This window comes from Euprymna scolopes, chromosome 2 (genome assembly GCF_053919585.1).
Source record: "Euprymna scolopes isolate OS-2025 chromosome 2, ASM5391958v1, whole genome shotgun sequence".
NCBI classification, from domain to species: Eukaryota; Metazoa; Mollusca; class Cephalopoda; order Sepiida; family Sepiolidae; genus Euprymna; species Euprymna scolopes.
Window position 1 is genome coordinate 193,660,786 of NC_136483.1, and position 17,629 is coordinate 193,678,414.

Consider the following 17,629-nt stretch of genomic DNA (forward strand, 5'->3'; position numbering starts at 1 on the left):
ATTTTTTGACTTAAAAAAGGCATACGCCACCATATGGAAATACGGCATCATGAGGGACCTGCACAACCTAGGAATCAGAAAGGATGCCAATATTCATACAAAATTTCCTTAAGAATCATTCTTTTAGGGTGCGACTTGGAAGAGAAAAATCTGAAGTGTATGAACAGGAGAAACAAAAAAACGGTCCTCTCGTGACGACGACCGGTTCTATGCATGCGCCAGATGACTTGATTTACTTTAAATAGTTGAAAAACTAAGTTTCATGTACGTCGTGTTAGCTTAGTTGATTAGCGTGTTGGTTTGTTATCTAAACGTTTTGGGTTCGAATCGTGGTATGAGATATCTTTCGATTTTTTTTTTTTTTTTTTAAATATCGAAACAGGCTTATTTAAGCCATTTTTCATGTGTTCGTTTTTCTGTTTTCATCGTTCGTTTGCCTTATGTTAGTTTTTTTTTTCTTCGGTGTTTTGATTTCTTTTATATTTAACAGCGCACACACCTCCAAACACCCGGGGAAATGCCAGGTACCCCTCCCCCAGTATAAAATAAAGTAATTCTGAGATTATAAACTGCTTCAGCCGTTTCCGGGCCTGACTCCATATCCCTACCCCCTTCCTTTAAAATATATATAAAATAAAGTATTTTTTAGATCGTAGACTGCTTCAGCCATTTCCGGGATTAACTCCATATCCCCCATTGGAGAAGTAAAGAATAGTAAAAAAAAAACAAAAAAACCTACCCTACCCATATTTAGAATGGCTTTCTAAATAACGCTATTTCAGCAAGGTCTGTATTTCAGTTTATTTAATAAATTGTTGGGTGAACATACAAAATAGTTTTTAAAAAATACCTTTCCCTCCCCATATTAAGAATGGCTTTCTAAATACTATTTCAGCCTGGTTTGTATTCCGTATGTTATTTTCCACTCCCTCCATCTTAAAAATGTATATGAAATAAAATAAATATGAGATCGTACAAAACCACGAGTAAAACTTGTGTATTTCATTCTTTTTATAATAATAAAAAAAAAAAAAGTTATCAGCTAGAATTTAAATCTCAGCATCTATCGTTGTTCTCTATTAACTACGCATGACCATACAAAATATCTGCTCGATGTTAATGTACATTTTACGTGTAAATTTGCTGATGTCTGTACGCGTTATTCATGCATGTAAACAAATGTTATTCGCTATAAACCATCGTTGGTTAATGAATATTATTGCCTGAAAATTTCAGTGTTGTGTGACGAGTAGTTTAAGAGTTTACCTGTTAGATATTTACACACACACACACACACACATGTAATGTTTTATTTATGTAAAGTCTATCTGAATTATATTTCTTATCATTTTAGAGTTTTCCTTTTTAGTGAATTATATGCTGTGTCAGAAGTATTGTGTAAACTTTTGCTTCACTCCAAACATTTTTTTTTTTTCCTTTTACAACATTCAGTTATGTTCTGCATGGTAAAAAAAGAAAAAAAAAACAATATATCTTCAAATATTTATTCATGGCGTTTAGTTTTTGTAGAAGAAAAAAAGAACTTCAAACAAAAACTTTTCCCAAATTACTGGATTTAACATTGAATAACACCCAAATTATTTGTATCCTGTAAAACAACCAACCAACCAACCAAATGTTTTTAAACTCTTGATATAAAATTTTTATTTAAAAAAAAAAAATTAACTTCAAATCTCAATTTCTTTTCTCTCTGCTGCAGGTCTTGAGGATGAAGTGCGCACCAATTTTGACATTATGAGAGATCTTGCCCAAAGTACCCGACTAACTCCTGACACAAGGATTGATAGATTGGAAAAATTTATTCAAAGAACTCGCCAGTGAGTATTATTTTATTTATTTTTGTTTCCGTTTTCATTTTTGTTTCCGTTTTCATTTTTGTTTTTGTTTTCGTTTTCATTTTTGTTTTTGTTTTGTTTCCGTTTTTTTTGTTTGTTTCCGTTTTTTTTGTTTGTTTCCGTTTTTTTTGTTTGTTTCCGTTTTTGTTTTTGTTTCCGTTTTTGTTTTTTGTTTCCGTTTTTGTTTTTTGTTTCCGTTTTTGTTGTTTTTGTTTCCGTTTTTGTTGTTTTTGTTTCCGTTTTTGTTGTTTTTGTTTCCGTTTTTGTTTTTTGTTTTTGTTTCCGTTTTTGTTTTTGTTTCCGTTTTTGTTGTTTCCGTTTTTGTTGTTTTTGTTTCCGTTTTTGTTTCCGTTTTTGTTTTTTGTTTTTATTTCCGTTTTTGTTTTTTGTTTCCGTTTTTGTTTCCGTTTTTGTTTCCGTTCTTGTTTTTATTTTCATTTTCATTTTCATTCCAGAAATCCAGAGGTCGCAAAATTGGTTTCTCAGTGGGAAATGCAACTCTCTGATAAATTGGCAAAAGTTCCAGCCAGAGTTTTGGAACCAGAAAGAATCATATTTGGTGACAGTAAAATAGTAAGTAATAACACCTAACTCTTCTCGCACAATGACTTTCATGTGATTGTTTGAAGGTTACTTTACAACAATTATTTGTTTTTCAGCTTAAAGGTGAAGAAAATGCGGAATGGTCTGGTCCAATGAGAGGCCTTCCATTACACACTTCACGGAATGTGTCAAACTGGCTTCTTATATATCCAAGAACTTATTCAAGAATGGCAGGTGATTTTGAGGAATGTCTCAAAAGGGTGGCAGACCCATTGCGGATAAAATACCAAGAACCCATCTGGTGAGCCTTTTGCATTGATTTTAGTTTTTATGAGAAAACTTTCTTACATCATCAGAACAAAGAAAAGAAAGAAAACCTCTTTAGGCCATAACATTTTGAATACTAATACTTTTCAGAAGAGAAAAAAGCCAGGTGTGTGTATATATATACACAAAAAAACTGACATAAGAACATCTGGAATGAAATAAAGATATTAAAATTCGAGGGGAGGGATCCAAACTTTACAAATTTACCAAAGTAATTTTATGTTAAATTTTACGTTTTGACAAATCTTTTTACTTTTATTTTAACATTTTTTTTTTTTTCTCCACTTTGAAAACTGTCTTTGTGTACATGTTGACTAATAAAATTTATTTGAACTCTTCAGGTGCGAAACCCGTGATATGGATCCCTCAGGCCAGGCCTACATTGCCTGCATTAAAGAAAATGTTGTTGATACTACACAACTTGTAGTGGCTCTTGTGCATGATAACGCAAAAAGTCGTTATGATGCCATTAAAAAATTTTGCTCAATCGACCAACCTGCAGGCAGACCAAGTAAGTCTCTCCCCATCTTTACTTTACCATACACAGTACGAACATGGTTTTGCAGTCGAACCTGCCCACCCTCATTTTTTTCAGCCGTGATAAAATATTGACGCATCTTTATTTGCATATTGAATATAGAAGCAATTTTATTAGATAACGAAAAAAGTTTACAATGGTCATTTATGTTTCTGATTTCCAGCACCACCACTTTGTTTTCTATCTGCCTTTCATTTGAGTTGATTCATTCGTTTATGCATATCAATACAAACTATGAAAGGAAGATTTTTTTACTTGACAGATGGCCATACACAACATGCAAAGCATTTTTTTTTTTTTTTTTACTGATGTCTCTCTTTATCGTTACACTCCCCCTGAATGTATAATATACAGGTGACAATGGTTAGCTGGTTATTTTAGTTCCATTTTCACCTTCCACCCTGATTTTGTACAAGTGCAGTACATTGGTGGGTGCTGAGAAGCTGAATACATTATCCTTTGTGACATATCAATACGCAGCCTCCATAATAGGGCACACTTTCATGCTTTACTGTCTCCACAAATTTCTGTGATGCCATTTGCGGATAGCCTGTATGCTTAGCATGATCTGAAATTGATATCCCATTCCTTAATGAACTGTCTGAATTGTTGACTACAAGAGACAGTGTCTTTATCAGTCGGTTTTTCGGCTGGGAGCCACATTCTAGAAACACTGGATCAATGGCTAGATCTCATGTTGCAGTTGTTGGTTGCTAAATTAATGTTAATGCTGTAATGTTTTTGGCATAAGAGGGCTAAGTCGATGCAGTTTATTTATTTTTTTGTTTAACGGCATATCAACCCTTTGTGGGTTATTTAATGCCAAATCCAGTTATTTTGGGAATAATATTCGATGTGGTATCCAGTTATTTTGGGAATAATATTCGATGTGGTATCCAGTTATTTTGGGAATAATATTCGATGTGGTATCCAGTTATTTTGGGAATAATATTCGATGTAGTATCCAGTTATTTTGGGAATAATATTCGATGTGGTATCCAGTTATTTTGGGAATAATGTTCGGTGTGGTATCCAGTTATTTTGGGAATAATGTTCGGTGTGGTATCCAGTTATTTTGGGAATAATGTTCGATGTGGTATCCAGTTATTTTGGGAATAATGTTCGATGTGGTATCCAGTTATTTTGGGAATAATGTTCGATGTGGTATCCAGTTATTTTGGGAATAATGTTCGATGTGGTATCCAGTTATTTTGGGAATAATGTTCGATGTGGTATCCAGTTATTTTGGGAATAATGTTCGATGTGGTATCCAGTTATTTTGGGAATAATGTTCGATGTGGTATCCAGTTATTTTGGGAATAATGTTCGATGTGGTATCCAGTTATTTTGGGAATAATGTTCGATGTGGTATCCAGTTATTTTGGGAATAATGTTCGATGTGGTATCCAGTTATTTTGGGAATAATGTTCGATGTGGTAGTAGGGAAGGAAAAAAAAAAAAAGGAAGGGGAGTAGTGAAAAGTAAAATTACCTATTCGTTTAGAACTGACCCCCCCCCCTTCTTTGGCCTTAAATGACGATGCACCTGTTGATAGGCCAATAAACCAAACAATCCAAACTATGAAACTTAGATTATAGTGATCTCGCACATATTCGTCAAAACTTTTACGTCAACCTGAAAAAATTAGTTGAAAGAAACACAATTCACACAATTTCACACAATTTGTTTTCCTGAAGAAAGCAAATCTGTATAAGAAAATATAATCCTAACTTAACCTAACTTGATTCAATAAATGCGTTGAAGAACCTAACTTGTTTTCACAAATAATTAAAAACAGAAGACTGTTCTAATTCAAGAATTTGGCATCGGTGTTTGATGTGCCATAAAACACAAACTAACCAAACCAGAGGTGTTACATTTAAGCTAAACCCTAACTTTGTTAAACTCTTTGTCTTTTAAATATTATCTGTCATCCTGAATAGATACATTAGTTCCTTGCTTTCACCATTTTCACATTTTTTCCTGTGCAAACATCTGCATCAACATGTTTAATTCATTTAGTCCATTACAGGAAAACCCTTATTTTTATTAGCCTGTAATACGGCCATCAGTGTTATTAGTCCCTTGAATCAGACAATTCAAGGGCGTAATTAGCCGTTTATCCAGGTCTGTTTCCTGTACACATTTCTTAAATGATTAGAGCCATTTGGACTTACTCACAGGTGTTTGAGTGATTCAGGCAGGCTTCACTGCACTTATAACTCCCGACTTCAACATAGTTTTCAGCAATGCTCAAGGTCAGATCATCCATTTTGGAAAACAACCAATTTTTATAGGATCAGGAACCTCCTAGGCAAATGCTAAGATGATCTTAGGAATGACAGTTTTCACTAATCTGCCAAATAAACAGTCTCACACTTCCCATGTACTGTAAATCCGTCATCAGCAAAGGCAGTACAAAGTACTTTATGCTGCATCGGATTTGTCTTTAGTTGTTGGTAAACTATAACTTGTTTTTCCTTTGTTCTGTTTCAGTTCCATCACAAGTTGTGGTTCAAAGGTCGCTGACCAAAAAAAATACTTTTATGTCAGTGGCTACAAAAATTGCCATTCAGATAAACTGCAAACTTGGAGGAACACCATGGCTTGTTCAATTACCAGTAAGTGTTTTTCTAAATAATGTAAAAATTCCAGTCAGTCTGTTGGCTGAGAGCTAATGACATCTTCAAGTTCGTCTCTTGAGGTATAATCGTTGAGCATTTTTTTTTTTTTTTTTTGTCCTTGTCTAATCACCTAATTTTTGGATTTATTTTAAGTGAAATCATATAATCGCCATCAAAGGCTTTCACAATCCCTGATAACTTTAAATGGCTTAATCCATTTCCAAAGATATGATTGAATGTGGTGACAAAGGGTTGATCGTTTTGAAAGAAAAAAATTCTACTTGGCTGTTTTACATTTTGAAATTCTTAAAACAACGAGACTAAGAAATTCCAGATACTTGAAGTTTCTTGTTATACTACTCTCTCACTTATTGCAATTTTGAATTCCGTGGTTTGATTAGTTGGCATGATAATGCTGAAATTAAAAACTTTATGTAAACCAAAAAATCATTTGGTATCAGTAAATAGGAATATTTATCACCTCATCCTTTTTTTAATACAAAAATATTTGAATATCACTCCCAAAAATGTAATGAAATTAAGAAATGGAACTTTATTCATAGATATTAAGAAAAAAATGCAAACCTTTTATAAGTTAGCGTCACATAAGAACTACGGGACAGAATAAATTTAAAACCTTGGAAACAATGGAAATAGATGACAGATCCGAAAAAATGCAACCAAAGGAGGCAACTCCTTGAGAACTATAGCTTGTACAAACTGGGGAGCTGATCGCAAAACAATTCTAAAACTCTACCAAACACTGATAAGATCTAAATTGGAATATGTCTACTTTATCTACAGTGCACAAGAAAATCCTACATTAGAGAACCCAACTTACCAAGGACTCCAACTAGCACTTTGAGCTTTTATCACCACACCAATCTATACTCTATGCAGAAACAAATATGCCTTCACTAGAAACGAGATGGAAAAAATTAGCCCTACAATACTATACAACTTGCATCTTACACCTCAAACCCTATATACCAGAGTTTCACCAGACACCAAATCCTATTCCAAAAAAATAGAAAAAGCAATCAGGCCTCATGGTCTCTGCATGAGTGGGGTCTCATTTTAAGTTAAATTTCTATAGGAAAGTGATCCCCCACACTAAAATATTAAATTTTAATTATTTAAAAAAAAAAAAAAATTTCTTTCCTCTTTACACATATTAGCCATTAGTTTTTTTTAAGGAAATAAACTAGCCTAGCTTAAGTAGTTTTTTTTTTTACATTAGAAAAACATGTACTTTGTTTTTTAACATAAAAAAAAAAAAAAAATTCCAACTTGCAATGAAAAATACAAATAAAATACTCATATTTTTGGACACAAAAAGCATATAAAATAAATATGTATTAGATACGTTTGAAGCCAAAACAACACATTACAAAATATAAATTTCAAACAAAATAAATGTTTAAGTATATTTCAAAGTTAAACTTCATCTTCAGTATGTCTTAAAGATAAATATTCAAAGTTTTCGCTCGCCGCATGTGGATTAGGCTTTTTCGTATAATAAAAGCGACACTAATTCTGGCGGTATCTTTCCCGTTGTGATCGCCGGAAATGTCCGAAAGCAATCAGCCTTGATCAATGTGGAAATATTGCTATTCAATTTGGACCCCACCAACATCTTGGGAAAATAAAAATAAAAAAAGCGTTCCCGCAGTAAATGAAATACTATCCCGCAGTCAAAGTTGATCTCATTAAGTCATTAAACATGCACCTGCCAAAGTAATTAAATAAATTCAAACATGTTTCTGTTAGTATCTCGCGGTGGCCCAATGCTTAACCACACACTTTTTTTTTTTTTTTTCACACTTTAATTTCCAACTTCGCCTCAAGGGTTCGGGTTCGATCTTCATGCTCACCTACCCCTTAACAAAAACCTCCTCTCACGACGAAATCGGTTCTAGGCATGCGTCAGATGACGTCATGACCTGATTTAGTTTTAATATTTGAAGAACTGACACAATTTCATGTACTTTTTTTTTTTTTTTTTTTTAACGTTCGTTTTTCTATTTTCTTTTTTGTTCGATTTTTACATTTAACATCGTTCGTTTGCCTTACGTTAGATCCCCCCCCCCTCCAAAAACAAGCTCCAAAGAGCAAAATAGAATCCGATCAACAAAACTGCAAATAAATCGTGAAAGATCCAAGTCACGAACAAGGACAAAAGCAGATATTAAACACACAATATCAAGAAAAATGGAAGCAGAACAGGGAAACACAAAACCCCTTTCCAAGAACCAAAATAAACAGAAACAGTACTAATTGAAAACGAAAATAAATTTGAATTGATCGAGAGCCAGAAAGGACACAAGACAGAGTAAATCAAAAAGCCCCAAACCCAAACATAAAAAGCCTCGGCAAGATATCTCAGCTGAGACACACACTAACAAGAGAACACCCTTTACATCCAAAGAGATGGAGATAGATGAGAACTAAAAAAAAAAAAAAAGAAAAGTGTAACTAAACCCAAAACACCCAAATAATAAATTAAAATACAAAACATGACACACAGAATCATACCGGATAGAAATAAGACATAATCCAGTGGAATTGTCATGGTTTAAAAGCAAACCTAAATGAGCTCACTTTTCTACTCGATAAATTACTTCCAGTAGTAGTAGTAGTCTGTCTCCAAGAAACCTATGAAATCGGATGACAATATAAAAATTAAAAATTACAATCAGTATAACTATATACACAATACTGGACTCAGAACCTGTGGAGGTACATCAATCCTTATTAGAAATGACATACCCCAAAGTCACATACAACTTAATACTAAACTGCAGGCTACTGCAATAAAAGCAACACTCCACAAAACCATCAACATTTGCTCACTATACATACCCCCCCCCCCCCAAATGAAAGCATCTCAGAAACGGATCTGAGCAAGCTAATACAGCAACTTCCAAAGCCATACATCATTATGGGAGACTTAAACAGCCATAATGAGATATGGGGAAGTGAAAAAACAAGCAAATGGGGGGAAAATTACAGAAAATATAAATAACGAAAACCTATATCCCTTTAATGATAAAAAACACACTTATTTACACCCAGGAACTGGTACATTCACATCAATCGATTTAACACCGTGTGATCCAACACTTGCCTTGGATTACAAATGGAATGTATTAGAAGAGCCATATGGAAGTGACCACTTTCCCATTACACTTGAAAACAATGATCCAATGCCAGAAAACAAAACCACAATGGAACTTACAGAAGGCTGATTGGAAAAAATTCCAAAATTTATGCTGGACTAAATTAACATTGATCATAACCTAAACCAAAATAATATCATATTTTACTAATACACTGTATAATATTGCAGAAGAATGCATTCCAAAAAGCTCTACCTCCCCAAAACATAGTAAACCCTGGTTTGACAAAAAATGCAAAGTAGCCATCAGAACTCGTCGAGCTGTGCTAAGGAAATTCAAAAAAGAACCAACTAAAGAAAATCTTGATAAAAAGAAAAAAGCTAAAGCTCGCAAAACCATTAAAGAATCGAAGCGAACATCATGGAAAAACTATGGTATCAAAAATAAAAACAAATACAAAAAGTTTTGGGACATGATCCGAAAAATCTTAGCAACTCTATCTACTAAACACCTGATCTATAATAACCAAAAAATTACTAGCAAGAAAGAAATGGTAAATTGTCTTGCTGAAACTTTTGCAAAAAACTCCTCCTCCAAAAACTCTAACAAAAAATTCCAAATTATTAAGGAAAAAGCAGAAAAGGAAAAACTCCAGTTTCAGACAAATAATACAGAAAAATACAACCAGCCATTCTCTAAAAATGAATTGAAAGTATCCCTAGGCAAAGCTCATGACTCAGCTGTTGGCCCTGATCAAATCTATTAATTTATAAAACAACTTCCTGATACGTCTACAGATTACCTACTACAAATATTTAATGATACTTAAGAAAGTGAACGTCCCTGAAATATGGAGGCAGGCCATAGTAATCCCTATACCTAAATCATCAAAGGACTCTACAAATCCCATGAATTACCGACCTATAGCACTCACTAGTTGTATTTCCAAAATAATGGAAAGAATGATTAACAGCAGATTAGTATGGTACCTTGAGACAAATAATCTGATTACAGATTATCAGTCAGGATTTAGGAATGAAAGAAGCCCCATGGACCACCTGATTCGGCTAGAAGCCTTTATCAAGAAAGAACATCTTACGGCAGTCTTTTTCGATATTGAAAAAGCATACGACTGCATGGAGGCATGGCATTATAAAAGATCTACAAGAGCTTGGATTAAAAAACAGAATGCCCATTTTCATCACAAATTTTATAAATGATAGACAATTTAATGTACGATTCGGTGATACTCTATCCATCAGTAAAAAACAAGAAACGGGAGTACCACAAGGAAGCATTCTGTCTGTCACACTTTTTAGCATTAAAATAAATAACATTGTTAAAAATATAAATGTTGGAACAGAATGTGCCCTCTATGTGGATGACTTCCTTATCTGTTATAGATCAAAATATATTCCAAGAATAGAACGCCATTTACAGCTGTGTCTAAACAAAATAAATGAATGGACAATAAAAAATGGGTTTAAATTTTCAAAAGAAAAAACAAAAGCCATCCATTTCTGCCAAATCCAGAAAATGCACCGTGACCCAATACTGAAACTGGACAATGAAATAATAGCTATAGTTGATCAGTATAAATATCTTTTATCATCTTTGATAAAAAGCTAACATTCATTCCCCATATTAAATACCTCAAACAAAAATGCAACGAAGCCATCCAGCTCTTAAAAGTAGTAGCTCATACAGACTGGGGTGCAGACAAAAACTCAATAATTAAATTATACAGATCCAAGTTGGATTATGGATGCTATATCTATGGATCCGCAAGAAAGTCCTATATAAAGGAATTAGACACAATACACCACCAAGGACTAAGATTGGCTCTAGGAGCCTTCCCCACCTCTCCAGTGGAAAGCTTATATGTAGAAACAGATGAACCCTTATTGTCACTTAGAAGAGAAAAACTAGGATTACAATATTATACAAAATTGACTTCATGTCCAACTAATCCTGCCTACAAATGTCTTCCACCCCCAATACAAAAACCTCTTTGATAGAGAAAATGCTATAAAACCATTTAGCCTACGTATGGAAGAATCCATAAATAAAGCCCAGATAGACATTGCAACAATACACGAACCTGTAAAACTTAAATATCCTCCTAGCTGAAAAAAACAAACAAAAATATCAGACCTAATTAAGTATCCTAAAACAAAAACCAACCCAATCATCTATCAAGAAAAATTCCAAATAATTAAAGATAAGTATTCCAAACACTCAACAATTTATACAGATGGTTCAAAAGATCGAGATAATGTTGGATGTGCAGCCATACACAATAAAACAATCCTAATCAAAAGATTACCAGACAAAGCATCTATCTACACTGCTCAATTATCAGCCATTGGTATGGCACTTGATCTTATAGAATCTTCTAAAGAGAAACAATTCATTAACTGTTCAGATGCCAAATCAGTACTTGAAACACTGGAAAACAGGAAACCAACAAACCCAATAATCATCAAAACCCTAAATAGATTTGATATTCCTAATGATAAAAACATCCTCTTTTGTTGGATACCCAGTCATCTATAAATATAAAAGCGAAAATGTATGTATGTGTGTTCGCTTTTTCTGTGTCTACAAAAGGCTTCTTTCAGAGAAGCGGTCGCTCGCTTAACAACTTTTTAAAACTTTTTATATTGCATAGAAATCGTAATATCTCACAGTTAACAACAAAGCTCGCCTGTCTATTTAATTTGCTCGATTTTGGGAAGATAAATATTCAATATTTGTCGCTCGCCGCATGTGGGTTAGTCTTTTTCCTATAACATCTTGGGGGTGGGGGGAGGGAGTGTTCAGCAGTAAACGAATACTATCCCGCAGTTGACCTCATTGACTCATTAAAACGAGCACCTGCTAAATCCAACTAATTAAATAAATTCAAACGTGTTTCCATTAGCATCTCGCAGTGGGGCAATGGTTAACATCGCACTTTTTTTTTTTTTTTTTTTTTTTTTTTTTTTCGCACTTTAATTTACAACTTTGCCTCAAGAGTTTGGGTTCGATCCTCATACTCACTTTTTTTTTTTTTTTTTTTTTTTTTTTTTTACCCCCCCCCCCCCCCCCAAAAAAAAAAAAAAACACCCGGGCAACGCCGGGTACCCCTCGCTAGTATCAACATAAAGGGTAATGATAAAGCAGCACTAAATTTCAGCTATACCAAAACAGAAAGGAGGAAGTTATAACAAGACTCCGAATAGTTCATCCCTCTATAACACACTCCTACCTACTCAAAAAAAGAAGCCCCACTCTGCATACCCTGCCAGGAACCATACACAGTAAATCACATATTAATAAGATGCGAAGACTTGAAAACAAACTGACTGAATCTATAAAATGAAAAAAACTGTAAAGGACATATTCACTTATGTAGACCAAACTACCCTTCTCAAATATTTTCAAATAACAGAGTTACTTAACAAAATTTAAAAAAAAAAAAAAAAAAAAAAACTTATCTAACTATATAAACATAGACACTGAACACCAGATACATACATAAAACCTATAACTATTAATGTATATAAAAGACTCTGGCATTAAATGACCACATAGGTTAATATGCCATAAAATCAATCAATCATAAAACTAGCCAAATTAAAAATGGTGTTATCACAATTCTGAAAGACATTTTTGTAGTGCTAGAAATTCTTGTTGCTCTTCTGCTATTTTGTAGATCCGTATTGGAAATGGCCAATAAGATTTTTTTTTTTCTTTTCAGCTCAACAACTTCATGATCGTTGGCATTGACCATTATCACGATTCTGCAAAGAAGGGTCATTCTGTTGGTGGCATTGTCGCCAGCATGAATAAAGATTTAACACATTGGTACTCGCGTACTACTTTTCAGACGGCCCATGAGGAATTGTCATCGAAGATGCATATTGTGATGCAGAGTAAGTAGCGAGTATCTTTCTTTGGTGGGTGGGGTGGGGTATACTTCAGGTTTTTATTTTTAAAATTTTTTAAAAAATTTATTCTTTACTTTTTTAGTGCTCTTGAAGAGATATGTGGAAGTCAATAAATGCCTTCCCGAGCGGGTTTTCATATACCGAGATGGTGTTGGTGATGGTCAGTTGAACGTACTCGTCACTTATGAGCTCAAACAATACGAGGAAGCATTCAGAACTATGGCACCGGATCACAAGTAAGTTTTTTTATTTTTTTTTCCCCCCTCTCTCCAAGACCTCTTTTTCTATTTAAAAGTAAGGGGTGGAGGTCAATCTATTCATTACGTGTACAAGCCTATTAAGAGGGTGAACTTGTCAGTAGATTGTTTGAAAACAACACCATCGAGAGATTGACATAGGTCAAGTTTAATAAATTAGGCAATAGTATCAAAAAGACTGATCAATTAGGGTTTAAGAACCCCAGCAAGAGGAGCAGCTTTCAAGTGACACTGGTTGACCTTTGCATATGGTGTTTTGCAAACAAACATTTTTAAAAAAAAAAAAGTTTTTTGCCAGCAAGATTTATTTTCTTTAATGTAGGTGATTTTTTTTTTACAAAGCTTTTTAATAAAATTATTTGAACAAAACTTTAATAAACAAACTGGGGGGAGGGGATAATTATTTTGCATTTTAATAGTTATCTGTAAATAAGTATAAAAAACAATTTCTAAATTAAATGACCCTTTACTATTTGATTAACTCCTTACAAGGGCAAAGTTAAATACAAGGTAATTTTTTTCATGTTGGAAAAATCATCTAAACAAAATATCTATATCTATTATATAAATGCAACTTTGTGAGTTCGTTCGTTATAGACTCAAAAACGGCTGGACCGATTTTTATGAAATTTCGCAAGGGTACTTGGTGTGACTGGCAGTGTTATAAGCTAGGTTTTGCATCGAAATGTTTTCTACAAGTATCAGCAACTGATAATCGATATGCATTTTTGTATGTGTACAAATAAAAATGACCAGCCATTTTTCCAGGTTGTTGCTTAGCGACAAACCAGATCTACGCTGACAACATATTTATGGAATTGTTCGCACTACTACTTCACATTTCACAGTGCATGATCATTACAGCATGTTTTTCTTTTTTCATTTTATTTTTATTTTTTTTTTGACTTGTCACATTTTGCTTTCATGGGGAAACAAATATCGTGTTTGTGTGTAAAAAATCTATTAAATCACTAAGAGCGAGAGAAACAAAAATAATTTTAAAAACATTAATACCAATACCTGGATAATATTAATAAAGGCGAAAAAAATGTTAACATTTTACATTTTTTTACCGGGTTTCAGAAGACAAAAAAAAGTTGTCAAACTGGAGGTCTTCATAATATAATTAATAATAATCCATATTTAAGAGTACTGTTTTGTTTTTCACAATACCGCTCCTATTGATTTTTTTATTTATTTCTTTTTCACTAGTTTTTATTTTTATGTGTGTGTGTCTGTCACCTTCTATAATATAAATCTCATCTGTCTGTTTAAAAATGTATCTGTTTGCCTAAAGCTTTCAACAGAGGCACCGGATTTGCATGAAGTCAGGATCGTTTTGAAGCTCAACCCTTCAGGCGACAAATATCAGAATTGACTTACTCACTCAATTGGGCACTTTTCTACAGGGAAGGGTCGAAAGTCATCCCCTCTTTTTGATTGACTAGCCTTAATTCAAATGTCTAACTTCCAGTTTGACGATGGACGCAACAGCAAAGACATTACCCCCCCCCTTTTTTTTTCCACATTCTTTTCCTCCTTCGCGGCATAGGTTCTAACCTACCTACTAACAGTTTTTTTTATTGCTCAACACACACCTCCAAACACCCGAGCAAAGCCAGGCACCCAGGCTAGTATTTGAATAAATGGAGGTTTTTATATTACACTTTTCCTTTCCTTGGTAGATGAGGTCATTTTAATTTTTGTACCAATCCAAAATGCCTCTTTTTGGGAGCTGAATTTTCCTTACATCAAAAAAACGACCTTTTGTCCAATTTGCTCCCAATGAGGAGGTCGTGTTTTAATATTTAAAAAAAATATTTTGAATTTCTGAGATTCATTTTCAATGTAAGGAAAACCCTGTTCTTTTCTTGTAAATAAAATTAGCAGTTATGTTACGCTTTTACGACTTTTTTAATGTAGGGAAAATCCTGTTCTTTCAAAATGTCTTGTACCTTTTACATAAAATTACTTATTTCTCCATACCAAATAATAATACAACTATTAAAATCTAAAATAATTATCCCTCAATGGTTTAATAAGAAGTTTTGTTTGAATAGTTTTTACAGTTTTACAAAAATATCCTACATTATAAAAGTAATCTTGCTGTCGAAAAACTTTCCGTTACAGAATGTTGTTTGCAAAAGTAGAGGTCAACTATTGTCAACCAAAAGCTGTTGTGCTGCTTCCCTCTCCTGTTGGAGTCCTTAGACCCTAGTTGATAAAAAGTTAAGATTTTATGATGTAAAATGTATTTCGAGAAATGTCACTATCAGTAAAAATTTAAAAACCACACAGAATATAGCCACAAAGCTGAATTGTATTGCCTCAGACAAGGTGTGTGTGTGTTTGAAATACGTTCAAAAGCCAAATTACAATGCAATATTGTGAAAATAAACAAATATTTACATGTTTAAAATTAATATTTTGGAGATAGACTCCTTCATCAGAATTCTAGACATTTTTTAATTTTTCCTCACCATAATGTTGAATGGGGAGGGGGGCAGTTAATAAAGAATTTGCATGCTGGAAGTGTGTGTGTGGTTTTTTGTTTTTTAATTCAACATCATGGCGAGGAAAAAAAATTTCACAATATTGCATTGTAAGTTGGCTTTTAAACGTATTTAATACATATTTGTAATTTAAAATTCAACCAACACAAAACATAAACCTGACATACACTCGTGAACAAAAAAAATGGGCCATGATTAAAATTGGAACAAAAAAAATGGGCCATGATTGAAATTGGAAAGAAAACAATTTTTAAAATTTTTATCGCTTGTTTGCTAATAATTAGCTGTTATTTAGTATTTTTCAGATTATTAGTATTAAAGATGAGTCCAAGAAAAGTAAGACGACATCTTGACAAAAAAATTAAAAACCGAATTGCAGGATTACGACAGGCAAATTTGACTTACAAGCAGATTTTCGACATTTTGAAAGAAGAAAAGGTGGCAACATCTCTTTCAGCTGTGAAGAGAATTGGGCAAAGGTTCGAAATTGAAGGCACAGTGAGCAGGAAAGTTGCTTCTGGTCGCCCCAGAGCATCCACAATGAAGGACGATCACAGGCTTAAAATGACCGTTTTGAAGGATCGCAAAAAAACTTATGTTGACCATAGCAAACAATTCGAAACAGCAAAAGGAAATTCTCTTTCTAGAGTGACAATATCCAGAAGGATGAAGGAAATGGGATTTTCATCAAAAAGATGTGCAAAAAAACCTTTGTTAACTAAGAACATCAGCGACAGAAAGACATTTGCATCATGTTATGGTACGAAAGATGCAGATTGGTTTAGAAATGTTTTCTGGTCGGACGAATCAAGATTTTGCCTTGCCAGTGATGCCCCTGAGCGTTGCATCCGAAGAAAGATTTTCACCGAATTGCATAAAAACCACAGTAAAACATGGAAACGGAGGAATAATGGTATGGGGGACCTTTTCTGCTGCAGAAGTTGGGGAAATTATCAGATGTGATGCGTCCATTAATGCCAAAGAATACATTCAAATATTAGAAAGAGGTCTATTACCAAGCATCCAGAAGTTAGAAATGAACAATGACATTATTTTTCAACATAATGCCCCTGTACACACAGCAAAAATCACAAAGAAGTGGCTTACTGATAATTCAATTGATGTGATGTTTTGGCCTGGCCAAAGCCCAGATTTAAACCCAATGGAAAATATTTGGGCTATAATATCTCGTGCATTAGTTAGAAAAACTTTTTCCAACAAAGAAAAATTATGGGAAGCAGTACAAAGAGAATGGAAGAACATCTTCTCTTCACAGTGCTCCAAGTTGGTTGAGAGTATGATAAAAAGAATTGATCTTTTTAAAAAGATCTAAGGGCAATTCCATTCCATACTAAGTTTTTATTAAAGTAAATATCTTGCTCTTTATATTTTTTACTCATTTTCGTTTATTATTTAATTGCATTTTGTGTAATGCAGCTTTTTGTGCAATAAATTGTAAATTTCTTTCCTGGCCCATTTTTTTTGTTCATGAGTGTATATATTATTAATCCCTGACTTGCTCCCATTCGTCTGGTCTGTTCGCACTTTTTTCAATATCCACACCCTGGATTTTTTTTTAAAATTAGTTTTTTTAGTAATGGTGAAAGTAAATTTTTTCCAGAACAGATTTTCTAGGATAACTCTGGTTGCTCCCACCTAGGGCACATTATAGGGATAAATGCCCACAAATCGTTCATTTGTTTGCACCTGGTGCTACCAGATCAGGCTGCCTTGTGGCTTCCTGAGACGAAATGCACCTACATTGACGTTTTTTTGTTTTCTGATCTTTTTTGTAAAACTTAATTATGTTCTGCAAAACCAAAAACAAAAACAACAGCCTATCCCCCCCCCTTTTTATTTTATTTTTTCCTTACTCCCGGTCCTGGATATGACCTTAAACTACATCCGATGGTGAGGTCC

General features: G+C 33.7%; 1 protein-coding gene across 2 annotated transcripts in view; it reads left to right on the forward strand.

Annotated features, from left to right (window-relative positions):
- The window catches only part of LOC145300888 (piwi-like protein 1), a 105,001-nt gene that overhangs the window by 75,348 nt on the left and 12,024 nt on the right, over window positions 1-17,629 (forward strand). For both annotated transcript variants that reach the window (XM_080144527.1, XM_080144526.1), the window contains exons 10-16: window positions 1,721-1,838; window positions 2,312-2,429; window positions 2,516-2,700; window positions 3,068-3,237; window positions 5,761-5,885; window positions 12,750-12,924; window positions 13,022-13,175. In XM_080144527.1, the coding sequence (XP_080000653.1) occupies window positions 1,721-1,838; window positions 2,312-2,429; window positions 2,516-2,700; window positions 3,068-3,237; window positions 5,761-5,885; window positions 12,750-12,924; window positions 13,022-13,175 (1,045 nt within the window). The remainder of the gene's footprint in view (window positions 1-1,720; window positions 1,839-2,311; window positions 2,430-2,515; window positions 2,701-3,067; window positions 3,238-5,760; window positions 5,886-12,749; window positions 12,925-13,021; window positions 13,176-17,629) is intronic.